Here is a 20,207-nt window from a genome sequence, read left to right as displayed (position 1 = left end):
GACAAGCTTATGGATACAAAATTGGAGTTTTTACTCCTGGATATAAAAACCTGGATAGAAGAAATGGGCCCTTATTTGATAGACTCCTTCTACGATTGGACATCCGTAATTAAAGACTGGCAAAGAATCGGAGGGATATAGTGTAATGTGGGAACTCCAGGAAGATATTAGAAGTGGAGGGATAGGTGAAACGCAAAGGGGAAAGAGGGGAGGGAAAATTGGAATCCAAAAGCTGTAAAATTATTATTTACATTTATCTTATTTTCATCTGTACTATGTTTGAAAGGGGGAAACCCGTGGAAGGGTATAGATCGATCTTAGGGGACGAGAATTTGGATAAATTGGGTTATTGACGAAGAGTGTAATTTGGGGATAAGAATTTGTTGAATTTAATTGCTTATTTGGAAGATTTGGAACACAAGAGGGGGTAGGGAGGGGAAGTCCTAGTTATTGGCAATAGATTGGATTTAATTTGTTTTGATTTGTTCTAATTTGGAAAACCTTAATAAAAATTATTATAAAAAAAGAAAAAAAAAGAAAAGCTGATCGACTAGGCATAAGGTAGGCACATAAAAAACCCACAATCTTGGGTCCACTCTGAAAATATACTCACAGCATTTTCTTTATACGCACAAGAGGAAACTGGTCCCACCAGTTTGCTTGGCTGCTGTCCATAATGTCACCAAGAAACCTCTCCCCACAGCATAGGATATAAACATTTTTTAATTCAGTTTCACAATTAAAATTATGACTTAAATGTGAATGTGAATGTAAATGTTAAGTATATAGGATTCCCTAAAATCACGGACTTCCCTCCATGGGTTCCATTATTAATCTGTTTTGCCCTGCATCTCATATTATCCTCCATTTTTCCTTAAAATCCTCATTATACCCTAGTTTTTACTAAATCCAGTCCAGCCAAGGTTTTTAATTCTTTGCAGTGTTCTCCTAAGTAGCTTATAAATTTTCCCCACTCTGTATTAAAGCTTTTGTCTTGGTTTCTAATTCTCCCGGTCCATCATCTTTATCAGCCAGTCTTCTCTGGTAGGGACTTCTATCCATAGGATCTAAATTTCACTGTAATCCCAAGAGAAACCTCTGTGATGTATATGAGCTGCCTTGAAAAAGTTTGAAGAGGTGATGGAGAAATTTACATTCTAAGTAAATGAATAAACAACCACATCCCCTCTGTTGTCTTTACAGATGTGTTCGATTCATTGCCAAGAGTTGTTGGTTATGTCACTGTGGATAATAGTCCCTGCCCTACTGTTTTCACAAGAATCATTCTCGATTTCTAAACATTTTTTCATAAAATTCCAGCTCTTCGTTGGTTAGCGACGGTTTGACGATCTCCAAGGATTTTTCAAAATGTTTCTGCTTCACAGGTGTTGCTTCAACTTTGTTCTCTTGCAATGCCAATAAAGCAGCCTAAGGGGTAGGGGAGGAGAAACCGACATGAATGAAGCTTAGTTAATGAACACGACTAAGTAAGGGCCAATCATTTCTATACGCCGACTCTGAGCATAAAACTTAACTGACTACCATCCATGATTTCTATTCCAGGTGTGGGATACCCTCTAGCTCATGGACCTACTTAGGGTTTCAATTTGGTCCATAGGCTGTTTTCCCCAAACCAGACACACCTCCCATGCACCTGATGCTATGGGTGAAATCAGACGTGGGAGAGACAAACCTGGGGTTGCTAATAATAATAATAATAATAATAATAATAATAATAATAATAATAATATATTTATACCCCTGCCACTCTGTGTGGTTCCCAACAGAATATTAAAAACACAATAAAACATCAAACATTAAAAATTTCCCTAAACAGGGCTGCCTTCAGATGTCTTCTAAGCGTCAGATCGTTGTTTATTTCCTTGACATCTGATGGGAGGCCGTTCCACAGGGCGGGCACCACTACCAAGAAGGCCCTCTGCCTGGTTCCCTGTAACCTCACTTTTCACAGGGAGGAAACCACCAGAAGGCCCTCAGAGCTGGACCTCAGTGTCCGGGCTGAATGATGGGGGTGGAGACACTCCTTCAGGTATACTGGGCCAAGGCTTTAAAGCACCAACACTTTGAATTGTGCTCGGAAACGTACTGGGAACCAGTGTAAGTCTTTCAGGACTGGTGTTATACGGTCTCCCCGGCCACTCGCAGTCACCAGTCTAGCTGCCGCATTCTGGATTAATTGCAGTTTCTGAGTCACCTTCAAAGGTAGCCCCACGTAGAGCGCATTGCAGTAGTCCAAGCGGGAGATAACTAGAGCATGCACCACTCCGGCGAGACAGTCTACGGGCAGGTAGGGTCTCAGCCTGCGTACCAGGTGGAGCTGGTAGACAGCTGCCCTGGACACAGAATTGACCTGTGCCTCCACGGACAGCTGTGAGTCCATAATGACTCCCAGGCTGCACACCTGGTCCTTCAGGGGCACAGTTACCCAGCTCATGGTCCTTCTTAGGCCCATGAGGCTGTTTTCCCCAAACCACACCCACCTGCCCTGCACCTGATGCCATCGGTGAAATCAGACATGGGAGAGACAAGCCTACGGTTGCCAATGCACAACCTTGGGAGCCTTAAAATGTGCTTCTGATTGTGCATTGGCAAAGGACTCTTGCTTTCCTCATGGATCAGCTGAGTCGCAGTCAGAGCAAGCCTGCTGGGATCAGCCAGGATACTGAGTTCACAGGGAACTCAGTAGTGTAAATGACCTCTGTCTAAAGCAGGACATGGAGAAGTCCAGCAGGTTTGAAATTACTGCCTATCAGCCGATAGGTGATGACTCCAAGCTTGCTGGATTGGCAGTGTGACCTATTTGCCTGAGGGAATATCCCTCTGGTTAGGTAGTAACTCCAGGCCTTGCTTGACTTTTCTCTTTTTGCCATGCTGCAAAGGGGAAAATGGTATCCTGATGTCAATAAGATAGGTGGCAAAGTGGGGGATCCATTTACCCACTCCTGTCCTATGTAATCTTACCATCTGGTGACTGGGGGCAGCCGAGACCACATAACACAAGTCTTGAAAGACCTACATTGGCTCCCAGTACGTTTCCGAGCACAATTCAAAGTGCTGGTGTTGACCTTTAAAGCCCTAAACGGCCTTGGCCCAGTATACCTGAAGGAGCGTCTCCACCCCCATCATTCTGCCCGGGCGCTGAGGTCCAGCGCCGAGGGCCTTCTGGCAGTTCCCTCATTGCGAGAAGCAAAGCTACAGGGAACCAGGCAGAGGGCCTTTTCGGTAGTGGCGCCTGCCCTGTGGAACGCCCTCCCATCAGATGTCAAAGCGATAAATAACTACCTGACATTCTGAAGACATCTAAAGGCAGCCCTGTTCAGGGACGTTTTTAATCTGTGCTATTTTAATGTATTTTTGGTTTTTATGGAAGCCGCCCAGAGTGGCTGGGGAAACCACTCTGGGCGGGGTACAAATAATAAATTATTATTATTATTATTATTATTATTATTATTATTATTATTATTATTATTATTAATCGGGGGCTGTGACAACCATTGACATGATCCTGTAAGATCTTCTTAGATTAGGAATGGAACACTAGCACGATCTGGGAGCCATTCAATATACATTGCCCGTGTATATCCTCATGGAAAGCAGTGACTCTCATGCTATTCACAATGCCATGAAATGCCAAAACTGCCCAACCTCCACAAGGTTGTTGTGAGAATAAAGTGTGTGTTGGGGAAGGAGACCCATGAGGTACACTGAAGTTCTTGCTGGAAGAACACAATCAAAATGTAGACGAGTCCAACACAACGGGTCTACTCCAAATACAATCCAGTTGGATTTCACCACTATATCTGCCTCTTTTGAGTTTGCTGACATACTGTTTTCTTAATTAAGAATCCATTTGCATAACCCAGTTGAGATCTTCCAAGGCAAAAACAGTCAAATCACTATAAGATCTAATTATTTGCAGTGCTAGATTTTGTCTCTTCCTTACAAACACAAACTTCACTTCAGGTTGAGATTTTACTTCTCTCTCAAGCTTACATGAAGCCTTCCCCCCTTAATTAGGAAAAATTACAACATTTCAGAAAACTCTCCCAAGACTAATTAGGACTACTTAGGAAAATTAAAAGCCTTACCTCCTTGCAAAGGTTTTCAAGGTCAGCTCCAGAGAACAGATTAGCACGAGCTGCTATATCCTCTAGAGAAACATCAGGATCAACCGGAATTTTTTCAGTGCAGATTTTCAAAATAGAAAGCTTTCCCTAATACAAAACAGAAAAGAAAGGGTCAGAGTTACATATTTGTAAGTTAGAAGGGAGCCAGCTGGGGAGGCTAGCTGAGAGCGGAATGATGTTTTCCTTAATGGATCACTACACATCAGATTTCAGGAACGGCATAAAATAAATACAGCCTCCCAAAGCGGATAAAGTATTTGCCCATTTTAGACAGCCTCCCAAATTCCCTTATAGTGGCAAAAAGAGCAATAGCAAGCAAACTACCTATAAGGGACATTTATTCCCTGTTACTGATCTTTTCACCATGAAACCTCTGAAAAGTTTCTAAGGAACCCCAGACCTCCCTGGAACACAGTTTGAAAGCCAGTATTCTGCAGCATTGAATTACAAGTCCAGTCTACTCTGAAATAGGTTTAACACTTTTTTTAAAAAAAGAACAATTATGATATACACTTCTGCATTCAGATACAGCACCGAACCATGGACTGGCATTATGTCTAAACCTAGGTCAACTTACTATGGTTTGCAAAAGGCTGTCCAACTGGGAACTCACAGCTACTATTTTATTATTTATTTCACAAAATTTATTCACCACTTAATTGTGTGTTGTTTTTTTAACAAAGTAGCATGCTAACTGCTGTTCTGTGTCTCAAAAGGCAGATGCATCTTTGGAATGGCACAAACTTAGGAAGCCGAGTTCTAAGAGGATGGAATATCAAAGCAGACAATCAGCTCTAAACCCTGAGCTTGCCTGCTAAATATCTGGAAGTTTAAACCCAAGTCTCAACAGGCTTCATATACCTTTCTTTGGGAAAAACAGAATGCTCGTAATTACCTGTCCCTGCGGTTTAAAATTCACCTCTGGATTTGTGCCCTACCTTCCGATCTGGAGGTGGAATATAGATGATCTTGTCAAACCGTCCAGGACGCAACAAGGCATCATCCAGCATGTCTGGTCTGTTGGTTGCAGCGATGACGACGACATCTTTGTTAAAAACCTCCTGAAATTCCAGCTAGAAAGTTGGCAAAAATTAAACGCTTGAAGAAAAAGCATTTGCACATTAACTGTCTGTCTGTCTGTCTGTCTGTCTATCTAATAATAATAATAATAATAATAATAATAATAATAATAATAATTGTTGACTTAAGAACCTACTACTGATGGCGTTCACTGGGGAAATGGACTGATTATTAAACCACTCTGGGAATGGTATCTCTGTGAGAGGATTAAGCATCTCCTAACAACTCTCAGGTGGACGTGGGTGGCGCTGTGGGTTAAACCACAGAGACTAGGACTTGCTGATCAGGTTGGCGGTTCGAATACCTGTGACGGGGTGAGCTCCCGTTGTTCGGTCCCTGCTCCTACCAACCTAGCAGTTCGAAAGCACATCAAAGTGCAAGTAGATAAATAGGTACTGCTCCGGCAGGAAGGTAAATGGCATTTCCGTGTGCTGCTCTGGTTCGCCAGAAGCGGCTTAGTCATGCTGGCCACATGATCCAGAAGCTGTATGCTGGCTCCCTCGGCCAATAAAGCGAGATGAGCGCCACAACCCCAGAGTCGGCCATGACTGGACCTAATGGTCAGGGGTCCATTTACCTTTACCAACTCTCAGGACCCTTAACAAACTACAGTTCCCAGAATTCCTTGCAGGAAGCCATGACTGTTTAAAGTGGTATAAAACTGCTTAAATTGTAGAGTGCATAAAGGGCCTGTATCCGTTGTTGCAACCTAGGTTTCTGCGTTTATGCCATAACAGATTCAGCAGATAGAAATGAGCTCATCTACAAAAGCAAAAGGATGGAAAACATCTCGTTATGAGAATTAGATACCGCTCTATCATTTTCTGTTTGTTCTCGACTGTCGTTTTCCAGCTCGGCTCTATTTCCTCTTCTCTCCGTTAACTTCAGCCCAACGCCATCCAATTCATTAAGGAGGACAGAAAGAACTCTCTCCTGGACGCCACACCCTGTTTTATTGACTGACCGAGATCCCAGGATAGAGTCGATCTCATCAAGGAACACAATTGCAGGCGCATTGGCTCTTGCTTGATGAAATACCTTGAATAAGTAAAATTAAGTGGGGGATGGGGGAGATAGGTAGAAATCATATATCTGTGCAGAACGTATAATTTAAGTCAAATGGGGGGGGGAGACATGCATTTTCCCCCTATGTTCAAATGAAGTATAAATTCTTCTTTGTACAGTGGTATCTTGGTTCTCAAATGCCTTAGTACTCAAACAACATGGAACCCAAAAACTGCAAACCCGGAAGTGTTCTGGTGTGCAAACTTTTTTCGGAAGCCAAATATACTCTGTTTTGAGTGTTACGCTTCCGATTTGAGTGCCACGCTTCCGTTTTGAGTGTTACACTGAGGTCTGTCTGTTTTTGCTATTTATTTTGCAATTTTGTGGCTTTTTTTGTTGTGTTTTCATGACTGTGTGGAACCTAGTTCAGCTACTGATTGATTGTGTGACTGCAGTACATTGTTTATTGCTTTCGTTTTATGGCTCAATGGTCTCGTTAGATAGTAAAATTCATGTTAAATTTCTGTTTTAGGGGTTGTTTTTATAAGTCTGGAACGGATCAATCCATTTTGCATTACTTTCTATGGGAAAGTGCACCTTGGTTTTGGAACGCTTTGGTTTTGGAACGGACTTCCAGAACGGATTAGGTTTGAGAACCAAGATAGCACTATACTTGCTGAAGCCAACTATATACCCAGCAGATCACTCTGATTTGTAGAAGAGCAGATCACTCTGATTTGTAGAAGATCTCAGAAGCTTGCTCTGCAGTAACTCAAAGCAGGGCTTTTGCTGTGGCTGTCTCTGTTCTGTGTTTCTGTTGACCTTCAACAGGCAACCACAACCTGCACTTTCACGAAACAACTGAAGAATTTATATTTCTGACAGGCTTTCCCTGCTGGATAAATAGGTATTTACCATGCGTGTCTATTTTGTTATGTAGCACCTTAAAGACCAACTAAGTTAGTTCTAGGTATGAGCTTTCGTGTGCATGCACACTTCTTCAGGTGCTACTTTAAGATGCTACTGGAAGGAATTTTTTGTTTTGACTATGGCAGACCAACACGGCTACCTATCTGTAACTATTTTGTTAAGGTTTTATTTATTTACTTAGCTTTTTATTTATTCTTTTCAAATTTATACATTTCATTAGTTTTACAATCAATTTCACGTTCAAAATTCGACTTCCTTCCCCCTCTTTCTGTGGGTCCTTAAATTTATTTTTTAATATCTTCTGCATATCCAAATTCATTTGACTTGCTCATTTAATCACCTACTGTAAATATATACTCTTAAAAGACTGCAGGTTATTACAACAATCCTGCTAATGTGTTTATCTGATTATGTTTAACTGTTTTTATTAATAAACTACCACCAACAATTTTTAAAGGCATAAAAGGTCAGCCCTGCCACGCCGAGAGATAAATAGAAATCCGTGAAAAAGGCTCAATACAAAAATTTAGCATCAAGTTGAAAGGTACTTCAATTAGCATGGCTTGTCTGAAGTTACAATGTATACAGAGTGAGACGGTAGCCCTTAATAATGAAAGTGTAGACATAAAATAATAATAATAATAATAATAATAATAATAATAATAATAATAATAATTTATTATATATACCCCACCCACCCAGCTGGGTTTCCCAAGTCATTCTGGGTGGCTCCCAACAGATCATTATTAATAATAAAAGTGAGAAAAGATAAAACATTTAAAACTTCCCTAAACAGGGCTGCCTTCAGGTATCTTCTAAAATTCAGACAGTTGTTTATTTCCTTGAAATCTGATGGCAGGGCGTTCCACATGGTGGGCGCCACTACCGAGAAGGCCCTCTGCCTGGTTTTTATGTTTAACTGTTTTTTATTATCTTAAATTATCTTATTCTGTGGCGATACTCAGATGCAATAAAGTCAACATAATAAAATGAGTTTTGTGCCTGCATGCTCTTTCCTCCCTTCTCTAGCACACTGTAACAGAAAACTTAAACCATTTCTGAAACCACCATTTCTTCTTGTAACCAAACCAGGAAACCAAAGTTTAATCTCAGTCTATCAGCCACAATCTAAAACTAGAATCAAGCTATGGGTTATTAAAGCAGGGTGGCTACGTCTGAACCAGCCAACTATTTAACATGGTCTATTTTCACTCAAGGACTGCAGACCACGAGGAGAATAAAAAACAAACCTGAGACAAAATCTTCTCCGAATCTCCAACGTAAGGCGAGAAAAGGTCGGCGCCGCTCACAGACAGAAAGGAACAGTGACAGCTTGTGGCTGCTGCTTTGACAAGCGTAGTTTTGGCGCAACCTGACGGTCCGTACAAAAGGATGCCCTTCGGGCGGGCAAGCCCCATTCTCACAAAAGCCTCTGGGAATTTTATAGGCCATTCAATGCTCTGCAAATACAAAAAAGCCGCAGAAACTTCCATTAATTCCTTACAACATTAGATCATACAAGGCAACACTGAAAGGGGCAACTGTGCCCCTGAAGGACCAGGTGTGCAGCCTGGGAGTCATTTTGGACTCACAGCTGTCCATGGAGGCGCAGGTTAATTCTGTGTCCAGGGCGACTGTATACCAGCTCCACCTGGTATGCAGGCTGAGACACAGACTGTCTCGCCAGAGCTCTGGCTATCTCCCGCTTGGACTACTGCAGTGCACTCTATGTGGGGCTATCTCTGAAGGTGACCCAGAAACTGCAATTAATCCAGAATGTGGCAGCTAGACTTGGTGACTGGGAGTGGCCGCCAAGACAGTAAAACACCAATCCTGAAAGACCTATACTGGCTCCCAGTACGTTTCCAAGCACAATTCAAAGTGTGGTGCTGACCTTTAAGGCCCTAAACGGCCTCGGCCCAGTTTAGATGGGAAGCCCAGCCAGATAGGTGGGGTAGAAATAATATATTATTATTACACCTGAAGGAGTGTCTCCACCCCCTTCGACACTGAGGTCCAGCTCCGAGGGCCTTCTCGTGGTTCCCTTCCTGCGAGAAGTGAGGTTACAGGGAACCAGGCAGAGGGCCTTCTTGGTAGTGGCACCTGCCGTGTGGAATGCCCTCCCATCAGATGTCAAGGAAATAAACAACGATCTGACTTTTAGAAGACATCTGAAGGCAGCCCTGTTTTGGGAAGTTTTTAATATTTGATGTTTTATTGTGTTTTTAATATTCTGTTGGGAGCTGCCCAGAGTGGCTGGAGAACCCAGTCAGATGGGAGCGGTATAAATAATAATAATTTATTATTATTATTACAACTTCAGATCAATGTACTTGTCATCCCACTGTGCTACACTGATAACAGAGATGGACCCACAATCCAGAGAGAAATAGCTTTCTGCTAAACAAACATCATTCCTGGTTTTGAGTTTTCTTTAAGACTTTGAGCTGATAACTTTCTCTGCATTCTGCACTCAACTGCACTGAGCGTAGGGGCCTTCTCTGCAGTGGCTCCCCGTCGGTGGAATTCTCTCCCCAGGGAAGTTCACCTGGTGCCTTCATTATACACCTTTAAGCGCCAGGTAAAAACGTTCCTCTTTAACCAGGCCTTTGGCTGATTGATATCCGATATTTTAAAATGTGTTGAGGGGTGTTAATTGGGTTGTTTTAGTTTTTATTATGTGTGGTCCTCTGGATACTGGTGGATTCAAACTCCCACCAGCCCCTACCAGCATCAACAATGGTCAGGATCTAGCAACCTCTTGGAGGGCCACCATTTCCTGATTCCTGGTTTAAGAAGTCATCTAAATCTGGCTACAATCTTACATGTTACAGTGGTGCCCAGCAAGACGAATGCCTCGCAAGACGAAAAACTCGCTAGACGAAAGAGTTTTCCCTTTTTTGAGGTGCTTCGCAAGACGAATTTCCCTATGGGCTTGCTTCGCAAGACGAAACGTCTTGCGAGTTCTTTCCCTTTTTCTTAAAGCCGCTAAGCCGTTAATAGCCGCTAAGCTGCTAATAGGGTTGCTTCGCAAGATGAAAAAACCGCAAGACGAAGAGACTCGCGGAACGAATTAATTTCGTCTTGCGAGGCACCACTGTATTTTGTCTCCACATCAGTAGTGCTATAAACATCTCCCCAAGCTCCATACAGGAAGAGAGCTGAAAATATGATAAATAAAGTAATAATTGCAGAATCCAAGACCTGTGAAAGTACAGTCGCCCCTGAAATCCGTCTCTGTAACGCTACCTGTTTTAACTTGAGTTTCACATCTTCAAGGCCACCAATCTGATCCCAGGCGACGGGTCTGAAGTCTGCAAGCCCAACTCCACTTCGAACAGAGGACGGCCGAATCTTTTTCAATGCTTCACGGAAGTCCGACATGTGCACTGTGTCAATTGAATCCTGAAGAAATGTATGTACAAGCAGAGGAAAAAAAGGTCTGTTTGTTTTAATGCTCCAAACCCTGAAGTCACTCACTCATGAGAAGTCTTAGCAGCCCTGCCAATGAACAATCAGTCCGTATATCTGGGTCCACAACTTATATTTATATACTGCTTTCTGACATGGCACCCAGAGCAGCTTACAGTGGCAAAATACTAAAGCAAATAAATGATATAAATGGTAGGTGTAAAGGTAAAGGACCCCTGAAAGGTTAAGTCCAGTCAAATGTGACTATGGGGTTGCAGCGCTCAACTCACTTTCAGGCCAAGGGAGCCGGCGTTTGTCCACAGACAGCTTTTTGGGTCATGTGGCCAGCAGGACTAAACCACTTCTGGCGCAACGGAACACCATGACAGAAACCGGAGCACACGGAAATGCTGCTTGCCTTCCCACTGCAGTGGTACCTATTTATCTACTAGAACTGGCGTGCTTTCGAACTGCTAGGTTGGCAGGAGCTGGGACAGAGCAACGGGAGCTCACCCTGTCGCGGGGATTCAAACTGCCGACCTTCTGATCAGCAAGCCCAAAAGGCTCAGTGGTTTAGACCACAGTGCCACCTGTGTCCCCACTACTAATTGTACAGTTGGGCAGGGAGGGGACAGTTTGACTGGAGCTGTCTCTAATATTGTCTTTGCCTGTTTGCCTCATTTCCCCCGTCTTTCCCACAGGGCAGATAGTGTCTGTTACAACATTCAAGTTATAATGTTTTACAACACTCTGATTCTACAGAGACGTTCAACTCTGCTATGCTATCCAGGAGCTTGTGATAACATAGCTACAGAGGCCTCCAAGGGGAAGCAACTGTGGCTATGTGATATTAATAATTACTAGCAACCTAGCAGCCCAAAAACATACCAGTGCAAGTAGCTAAACAAGTAAGCAGATAGATAAATAGGTACTACTGCGGTGTGACGATCACACAGGGTCTCCAGATGTTTCACCATCTATTGATCCCTGTGCCACCACTTTATTTCTTGCTGCCGCCACCCAGGCCCTACCTGGAAAAAATACTGAGTCCAGTCAGGGTTAAACTGAAAGATAAACTTATGTTTATTTATTGCAGTTTAATAAGTGTGTGGTTTCATAAACGGTATCGGTCAATTACAATCATGGGGTGCCTATCCAGACCTATAACTTCCGCTACCTGCTCTCACTCACTAAACCACCTCTCAGATATTTACTTGTCTTCCTAGCTCCTAACTGTTCCTGACTCAGCTTATTTCGCTACACTCAACCTCCCCACAAACTCTATCCCAATTCCCTCCTACCCCAACCAACCACCCAACCAACTCTCCCCTTTGCCCCTCCCAGAGCTGGTTTTATAGTCCCTCTCACACCACCCCCCTGGGTTCTGATTGGGTAACCTGTTTAACTATTTCACCTTCAGCACTCTCATATGTTAACGTCACATGCAGCGGAAAGGTAAACAGCGTTTCCGTGCACTCTGGTTTCCGTCACGGTGTTTCATTGCACCAGAAGCGGTTTAGTCCTTCTGGCCACATGACCCGGAAAGCTGCCTGTGGACAAACACCGGCTCCCTCGGCCTGAAAGCGAGATGAGCGCCGCAATCCCAGTTGCCTTTGTTAGGACTTAACCATCCAGGGGTCCTTTACCTTACGAGCAAAAATACCCATTGTTGAGTGGGGGAACTGAGAAAGGTCCTGTGAACTGTAGAATCTGGGTCTGTTCAATGGGATTGGCCAGGAAGGCCATCTCTCCCTGACACCCAGCTCAAATGGTCTCTCTGACACTGTAACCCTGTGTTTATAGACATGGCTGGAGCAAAGCAGACACCTATAACCATATACAGTGGTACCTCGGTTCTTGACCATCTCCGTTGACAAATGTTTCGGAACCGGAACATCAAAAACCTGGAAGTAAATGCTTCCTTTTTCTAATGCGCCTCGGAAGTCAAACGGTTTCTGCTGCGTGTTTTTCAATTTTCTCAATTGAATTTGCAGACAGTTCTTTGTGCCTCAGTTTTCAAATGTTTTAGAACTCAAACTGTCTTCCGGAACGGATTACGTTTGATAACCGAGGTATCACTGCATTGCTAATCTCAATGTAGCAAGCATTCCTCAATCCCTGATAACAGCTCATTCTACTTTGTGCTCTAGAATGTAATGGGGATCACTGAGAAATGAGCTTGACTGTAAATGTCTCGGCCTAGGTTGCATTCCTTGGCTATATTACAGGGTGTGAAAGGCACAGATTCCAGAAATAGGCACATATATGATATACCACTGCACACAGAGTGGATCTGCAACAAAACATTGCAGTGGAGAGTATTGCTTCTCATGATCCCAGTTGCTCCCTTATCTGCCACCTCGAACAGTCAGTTGGTATTCCATGGCCATTGTGCAAAAGCTGGAGGGTCCCCTTCTTAGGGTTTTCCTCGCCAGATATCTTGTACTTTTGCAAAGCTCAACAAAAAAAAGAGCTCATCAACTTTCGGTGTGTGCTGGTTATTACTTTTTGAAATATGGCAACCCCAGTTATAACCCCTTCCTGAGTTTGGGTGGTGTCAGTTAGTGGTACCCACTGCCTGAACATCAGAAATAGAGGGAATGGTACATATCAGGCATGCAGAGTTCAACCACTGTTGCCGACTCTGTGATGGGCAAACAAGTTATTTCCAGTGTTATCATCTCAGTCTCTTCTGCATCCCAGGTGTGTGAATCATTGATATCTAGTAAATATGGGTTACACAGACACTCAATTGCACCTGTAGAACTGACACAAGTCCCCCAAGCTGGTTCCCCACCCCACCCTAGATGTTGTGAGGGCCCAGCAACTCAAAACAGGCAGCCCTGTTTAAGGAAGTTTTAATATTTAATGCTATATTGTTTTTAACACTTGATTGGAAGCCGCCCAGAGTGGCTGGGGAAACTCAGCCAGATGGGCGGGGTATAAATAATAAATTATTATTATTAATTATTATTATTATTAAACCAAGCTATGTCTATTTGCAGCCACAATGTTACACAGGATAAAGCTGCTGAGCATTTAACACAAAGCGGGGGCAGGGGGAAGAGTGCATGGGGGAGACCCACCCCCCAGGGCACAAAAATATTCTGGGCTTACATCTGAAATAATTCCTTACCGAAGAGGCACGAAACACAGCCTGCATTGCAGCCTCTCTGCAGAGCGCCGTAAGGTCAGCTCCAACATAACCAGCGGTTATTTCTGCGAGTTCAAGCAAATTAACATCGTTCGACACAGGCATGCCAGCAGTAATCAGCTGTAAAATAGACCTCCGTTGCTTCACGGTTGGCGTCCCAATTATAACCTAAGAAAAGAGCAAATGTAAAGAAATGTGTTGCTACCTTGGTGTTTCCTGGCAATTCACAAATGACTGTATTAACCGTAGGCAACGCAGGGCTTATCCGAAGCAAATCTCAGGCCAATTTTGAGTGCAAAGGTTTCAATCAGGAATGGGCAATCTCTAGCCTGACAGGTGCTGTGGGACTCCAACTCCCTCCTCACTGCACAGACTGACAGGGGCAGATGGGAATTGTAGTCCGGCAAAAATATGGAGGACTGACGGTTCTGCAACCCTGCACTAGATGGGCTGAACTAAACCCCAGTCCTGAGTTTCTTCATAATGTTCTTCTTCAACCAACTCAGATGGCTTTAAAAGATGAACAAATTCTACAAAGTAACCCCAATGTGTAAGCGTCACCATAAAATTATTTACCATCCCGTTTTCCATCATTCCAACTATGGGGCAGGACTAGAACTGCCCATTTCTAAATATTACCACTTGGAACAAAAGAAGTCTGCGAAATGTACTTCTGAAAATGGGCCAGATGATAAAAGAGTTCTCTCACAGGAACTACAATTCTACAGTCCTTTGAGGAAAGCCATGACACCCCAAGGTCATTGAGAAGGCTCCCCCTTCCTTTTCTTTCCATAATTTTTATCAAATTTTCTGTTTTACATTTTAGAATACAGTGGTACCTTGGTTTTTGAGCATCTCAGAAGCCGAACGTTTGGGTTTTTGAACGCCTAAAACCTGGAAGTCAATGCTTCTATTTTCGAACATGCCTCAGAAGTCAAACGGCTTCTGCTGAGGTTTTTTTCCAATTTTCTCCACTGAATTTGCAGACCGCCCTTTGCGCCTCGGTTTTCAAACATTTCAGAAGTCGAACGGTCTTCTGGAACGGATTACGTTTGAAAACCGAGGTACCACTGTATTCATTTAAACAACCTTAAAATATCAATGACTTCCCTTCCTCTCTTTCCATGGTTCATTTTGCCTAATATAAATCCCTGCATATTTTACATAAACCAAACCATTCAGTATTCCATTATTACATCCATCAAAACTTATTTTCACTGCTGAATTTATCCTAATGCTGCCAACATTTTCAAGTGTACACAATTTCTCCCCATATAATCAATAAACGTTTTCCAATCTTCTTTAAAAGTGTGTTCTTCTTGTTCTCTTATTCTATATGTTAGGTCCAGAAGCTGTGCATATTCCATTGGTTTAAGTTGCCATTCTTCTTTAGTTGGGACCTCACTCATTTTTCATTTTTGGGCTAAGAAAACACGGGTTGCAGTAGTAGCAAAAAATAAAAAATAAAAAGGGCCCCCCCTTCCTAAACGAAGCAGTAAGCAGCAATCAGAAGTAACAATAAGATATAATTGACAATCACCTCTCGGTCCAGTCTGCCTGGCCTCCTAAGTGCAGGGTCCAGGGCATCGGGTCTATTTGTCGCCGCCACAATCACTACGTCATTTTCTCCCCCGATGCCATCTAGAAGAGTTAGCAATTGAGCCACCAGACGATTTTCCGCGGCATTACTTGAACTTCCCCGTTTAGGACACAATGAGTCAATCTCGTCAATAAAAAGAACAACCGGTCCGTCTTCGGACAATTCTCTTGCTTGTTCAAAAACTCGCCGCAAGTTCTCCTCGCTTTCGCCAGGCCTCGAACCATAGATTATAGGGCCATCAATGCAAAGCAAGCTGGCACCAATTCCCCTGGCGACCGATTTCACCAGAAGCGTTTTGCCCACTCCTGGAGGCCCTACCAAAAGCACTCCTCTAGGGACAGAAAGGCCCAGCTTCTGGAAGGTTTTCGGAAAGCGCAAGGGCAAGTCGATCATCTCTTTTAAGGAGGTGCTGGCATCGTTCATGCCCGCCACTAGGATTTTGGCACCATCCTCCGTCGAACTGTTGTGCCAATCTAGTGTGACTGCCTCTTTAACAGTTACACCAGTTTTGAGGGTGACCAAACCGGCTTCTTCTGCGGTAGCAGGCTCCATGGACAATATTTCAACACATGCCAATGGATTGCCCGGAATTGGCGCAAAGGTAACAACGTGATGGGGAGAAACGTAGGCCTTTCTCAGAAGTTCCTTGACCATGTCCTGCACCATGGTTTTCGGAGTGGATTTTTTCAAGGCACGGTTCTTAAAGATGACTTTGACTGTCACTCTCCTGAGCTTGCAAGAAGGCAGGAGCTTCAATTGGTCCATGCTCACGGTGAGATTTTGGGGCTGGCACTCCTTTAAGCCCAAAGTTCTGCACTTGAGATCGACCTGCAAATAGCCATCGGACAAATCGTGCCTTGGCCAGGCGGTACAGAAACAGCTGCCAGTAGGGAGGGTGATCTTCACTGGGGAGCCCAGTGTGGCACCCAGGGCAGAGAATACAGCAGGCCCCAGCCTGCACCTTTGGGTGCCTTCATCTTCAGGAACCTGCGGCAACAGCTTTAACAAAGCCATCTTCACAGCGAGCCGCTGGGTTGCAAATCCTACACGCAGATGTTTCTCTGAACAGTTTAGAATGAAGAGGAAAAAAGAAAATAAAATTAGCTGATTTTATTTAACAATAGTGTGTACAGGTTTTAGGAAGGGGAAAAATAGATTTCAGGGAGAGGTGCAAGTTTTATAGAAAGTTTCAAAGTTCTTGGATGCATTCAAGAATAAATTACAAGACAGGCGTACATCTGAAGAGCCTTTCTGTTATCATTCCATACATAAAATTTGCCTGAAAAAGAAATACTTTTCTGAATCACAGAATGTGAAGGGGTCTGCCTTCCCTGAATAGTTTATCTAAGACATGGATGGAGAAACTCAAAGTAACAGGACCAACATGGCCCTCCAAGCCTCTTTATACAGCCTTTCTCCTGGGTCTAGCCCCAGTCCTTCTCTCCAGTTTCTTTACATCCTCCCCAAGTTCTTTTCCCTGGCTAGAATGTGCCCTTGACTCCGATTATACTTTTTGCTTGCCTAGACCCAGGAGAAAGAGGGATCTAAGAATGTATGTAGAAACAGGCCTACTGTAATAATAATAATATTTTAATTTATATTCCGCCCATCTGGCTGGGTCTCCCCAGCCACTCTGGGTGGCTTGCAACATATAAAACGCAAAACATCAAACATTAACAAACAAGGTATCCTATACAAGCAACATGCAAACCAATAAAAACCAACAAGAAGTTTACAGTTATACCCAAATTAAAGTAACTGCCAATCCCAACTAAACATTTAACCAACACCAACCTGACAAAAATGAAACAGAGGAACCAAAATTACCTTTTACAAAGGTAAAAAATTACTGTTCCACCCACTTTTGCTTCTGGGCATGTATCCCCTGGGAGGTTGCCTATTAGGAAATATAGCCCTTATAAGTATACACACACACACACACACAAACACACACACTTGGTAAAATAAGATGCTTATGCGATCTTCATGCATGTAATGTTGCCTATTTATATATACTGCACTTTCCCTCTACCAACATAACCAACGTAGAGGCAGCAGCGCTCGCTGTGAATCTGTCCTCTGCCCTGAAACCCTTTTAAACTACCAATTCACAAACAAGAAAAGCTGGCCCTTGGATACATGCAGAAGACCTTCCCTTCGTTGTTATGGACAGCCAGCTGCCACAATATGGGGGGGGGGGCAATATGGGGCACAATTTCTAGGTAGCCTTGAGCATCAGCAGGCCTTTTGTTGACTAGCCAGTAGTTATAGGAAGCCCGTAAAGCCCATTGCTAGAGCCTAGGCTTTTCATACAGAAGGTTACAAGTTCAATCCCAACTAAAAGCATCAAGTAGCTGGAGAAGCATCAGGTGAAGCTGCTGCCAGTCCGAGTAGGCAATGCTGGCCTAGATGGAGCAATAGCCTGACAATGGCTTAAGCGGCTTCCTATACCCTATCTTTCAACACACAAACTCAATTCTGAAAGCAAAATGCTCAAGGATAGGTACGCAATTATTTCATCAAATTTATATCCTCCTTTATTGCTTTTTTTAAAACCCAGTAAACACAAAGGAATAAACACAAAGGAACCCATTCACAGAGACCGGCATCCCAAGCCATACATGAAATACAGCCACAATAAGCAACATTTCCCAGTTTAATTTCTAAAAGCATGAGTGTCTGCAACATTTTTCCTCAGGTGCGAGATCCACCCACCCCGTAACTGAACTAAGACTTTCTAAAAAAAGATATTATGCATTTTATATTCTCATTTTGTTTTGTTTTGTTTCTGTCGTGAGCTGCCCTGGGCTATTCGGTTGAAGGGCAGTATACAAATTTAATACCTAATTAAGATACGGCCATTGCTCTAGCCGGCATTTTAGGGCAGCATTGGGATTAATGATAATTATTTTCCATTGTCTTGCTGCCCCATTTATCTGGTGGGATTTATGGATGCGGCTGAGAAATGTGATTAAGCATTATTTTAGAAGGAATAAAATAAAGATGAAAGACATGCAAGTTTCTGATGAAACAAAGGAGAAAAGCGCCTGCATATCTCAGGTAGACAGGTATAATAAGACAGCAGCCTAAACACTCACCAACCACCAGCGACTTAAAGGCATTTTCTCCTTTGCAAGCAAGCAAAGGGAAAGGGGGAAGGAAATGGTACAGTGCAGCCGCTAATTGGCTAACAGGCCTGTCAATCAATTCTCCCCGCAAAAGAAGGCAATCAGACGAACCCTTGGAGCGAGTCGCTTTTCCTCCAGTCCCGTCGAAAGCGGATGTGGAGTGGAAGGTTCCAATCAGAGAACGGGGGTGGTGGTAGTAGTGGGTGGGACAAAGGAAAGAGGAACAGGCTTCTGGTTGGACGGTGGGTGGCGCATAGTTGCAAAAAGGGAGGTCTCTATTTTATTGAGAGAGGCTTGGGGCAGTTGTGTTAGGTTTATTTTTTGGGGGGGGGGACTTAATTTTTGCAACTTTATTCAGTGAAAATATGTTTTTGGGTGCTATTATTTTTCAGATTGCATAGCATTCACTTTGGTAAACCTAGGTCATATTAAAAAGCACATAACTGTTCTCTGATAAACCAAATAATTTAAATTTTACCTTTTGAAAATGTCAGGTAATGCTTAATAATAATAATATATGCTCTTATGAAAGTGCAGGTTATTGCAATAATCCTGTCAATGTTCGTACCTGTTTATAATTTATCTGTAAATATTAAATCATTTCTACTCTTTTTTTTAAAAAAATGTTAGCTTGATTTCTTATACGTCCGGTAATTTTTGCCATTTCTGCATATTCCACAAGTTTTTGTATCCATTCTTCTTTTGCTGGGACTTCTGCTTCTTTCCATTTTTGGGCTAGTGACATTCTTGCCGCTGTATAGTATATAAGAGTTTATATTTAAAGTAGATGAAAAAATGAGCAAATTAAATTAATTTGGATATGCAGAAGGTATTAAAAATAAAATTAAGGAACCGCAGAAAGAGTGCGAAGGAAGTCAAGTTTTGAGAAGTCAAGTTTTTTGTTAAAATGATTGTAAAATCAGTGAAATGTATAAACCTGAAATGTAGAATAATAATAATATAAAAAACTGCAAGTATTTGGCAATCATTTTTAATGACTTCTATGCAATTTTGCACAGATTTTACATGCTAAGCAAAATAAATTACATAAGTTGCACCCAAATATCTTTTGAATTCCCAAGTCACGTTAAAACGTTTAAGTACCTGTGATGGGATAATGAGCTGCTTGTGCGTAAAAGCTTGATCCCTCTGGGGTTTGGCTGGTCATCCAAACCGAGGCACTAACGGAGCCCCCAAAGCATGGCTCCGTCAGTCGCTGGTAGAATCTGACAGTGGGCGTCTACGGAACTTACGCCAACATAAAAGCTGTTTGACGGACATGCGCCTTCGTGACTCTCTGCGTGACAGTTTCCAGCGAAGGGTGGGAGTTCCTAAGGGGGGTCTTGTTCCCTCTTCACTATTCTCACTAGAAGTATCCCAGAGCCTCCCCTCCGCTGTAACTCCTGCACTCCCCCTGCTGGTTCCTTCTTCTGCTGCAGAGTCTCTCCTATTCTCCTGGAGCCTGTCCACCACCTGTCCTTCCGATGGCAGTTCCCTGACATCCACCTCCCCCCCAGGCCCCCTTCACCCCCCCGCCTCCTCTCCCACTGGCGGTGAGGGCGGAAAGCCCCTGAAGGAGCTCTCCTCGTCGTCCGAGGATTCAAACACTTCTAGCCACGGCGTACCGTCTCCCTCCCCGTCTTCCTCTTCTTCGTCGGAGACGGCTTCCTCACCCACCCCTGACTCTGGGAACCCTTCAAACTCTCCTTCCTCATCGGTGGTCCCAAAGTGTTCCCTTCTAAATCGTGCCA

The 20,207-nt window shown here is 43.3% G+C and overlaps 1 protein-coding gene across 2 annotated transcripts; it reads right to left on the bottom strand.

Annotated features, from left to right (window-relative positions):
• Window positions 1-561: 561 nt before the first annotated feature.
• On the bottom strand, window positions 562-18,575 carry AFG2B (AFG2 AAA ATPase homolog B). 2 transcript variants are annotated; one of them, XR_014557925.1, is made up of 10 exons: window positions 18,427-18,575; window positions 15,269-16,389; window positions 13,711-13,896; window positions 10,413-10,568; window positions 8,414-8,623; window positions 6,039-6,266; window positions 5,087-5,221; window positions 4,110-4,235; window positions 806-1,428; window positions 562-597 (listed from the first exon to the last, which is right to left on the bottom strand). XR_014557925.1 is itself a non-coding variant. In XM_083712587.1 (9 exons), the coding sequence occupies exons 2-9, from the start codon at window positions 16,340-16,342 to the stop codon at window positions 1,282-1,284; spliced, it is 2,262 nt and encodes a 753-aa protein (XP_083568713.1). In that variant the 5' UTR covers window positions 16,343-16,389; window positions 18,427-18,575; the 3' UTR covers window positions 706-1,281. The 2 variants fall into 2 exon arrangements, 1 of the variants encoding a protein (XP_083568713.1); XM_083712587.1 differs by lacking the exon at window positions 562-597 and having other exon boundaries at window positions 706-1,428.
• Between the last annotated feature and the right edge of the window lie 1,632 nt (window positions 18,576-20,207).

The sequence above is a fragment of the Podarcis gaigeae genome (assembly GCF_964106915.1).
Source record: "Podarcis gaigeae genome assembly, chromosome: 14".
Taxonomy (NCBI): Eukaryota; Metazoa; Chordata; class Lepidosauria; order Squamata; family Lacertidae; genus Podarcis; species Podarcis gaigeae.
This window is presented reverse-complemented; position numbering and strand designations above follow the sequence as displayed.

What these genes read in the sequence shown, in the direction of transcription:
- AFG2B (XM_083712587.1), bottom strand. Translation starts at nt 16,342, where the DNA reads ATGGCTTTGTTAAAGCTGTTGCCGCAGGTTCCTGAAGATGAAGGCACC. An exon ending in CTGTGTTTCGTGCCTCTTCG is followed by an intron (nt 10,569 to 13,710) that starts GTAAGGAATTAT and finishes ACATTTCTTCAG; the next exon opens with GATTCAATTGACACAGTGCA. An exon ending in CGGAGAAGATTTTGTCTCAG is followed by an intron (nt 6,267 to 8,413) that starts GTTTGTTTTTTA and finishes TACTTATTCAAG; the next exon opens with GTATTTCATCAAGCAAGAGC.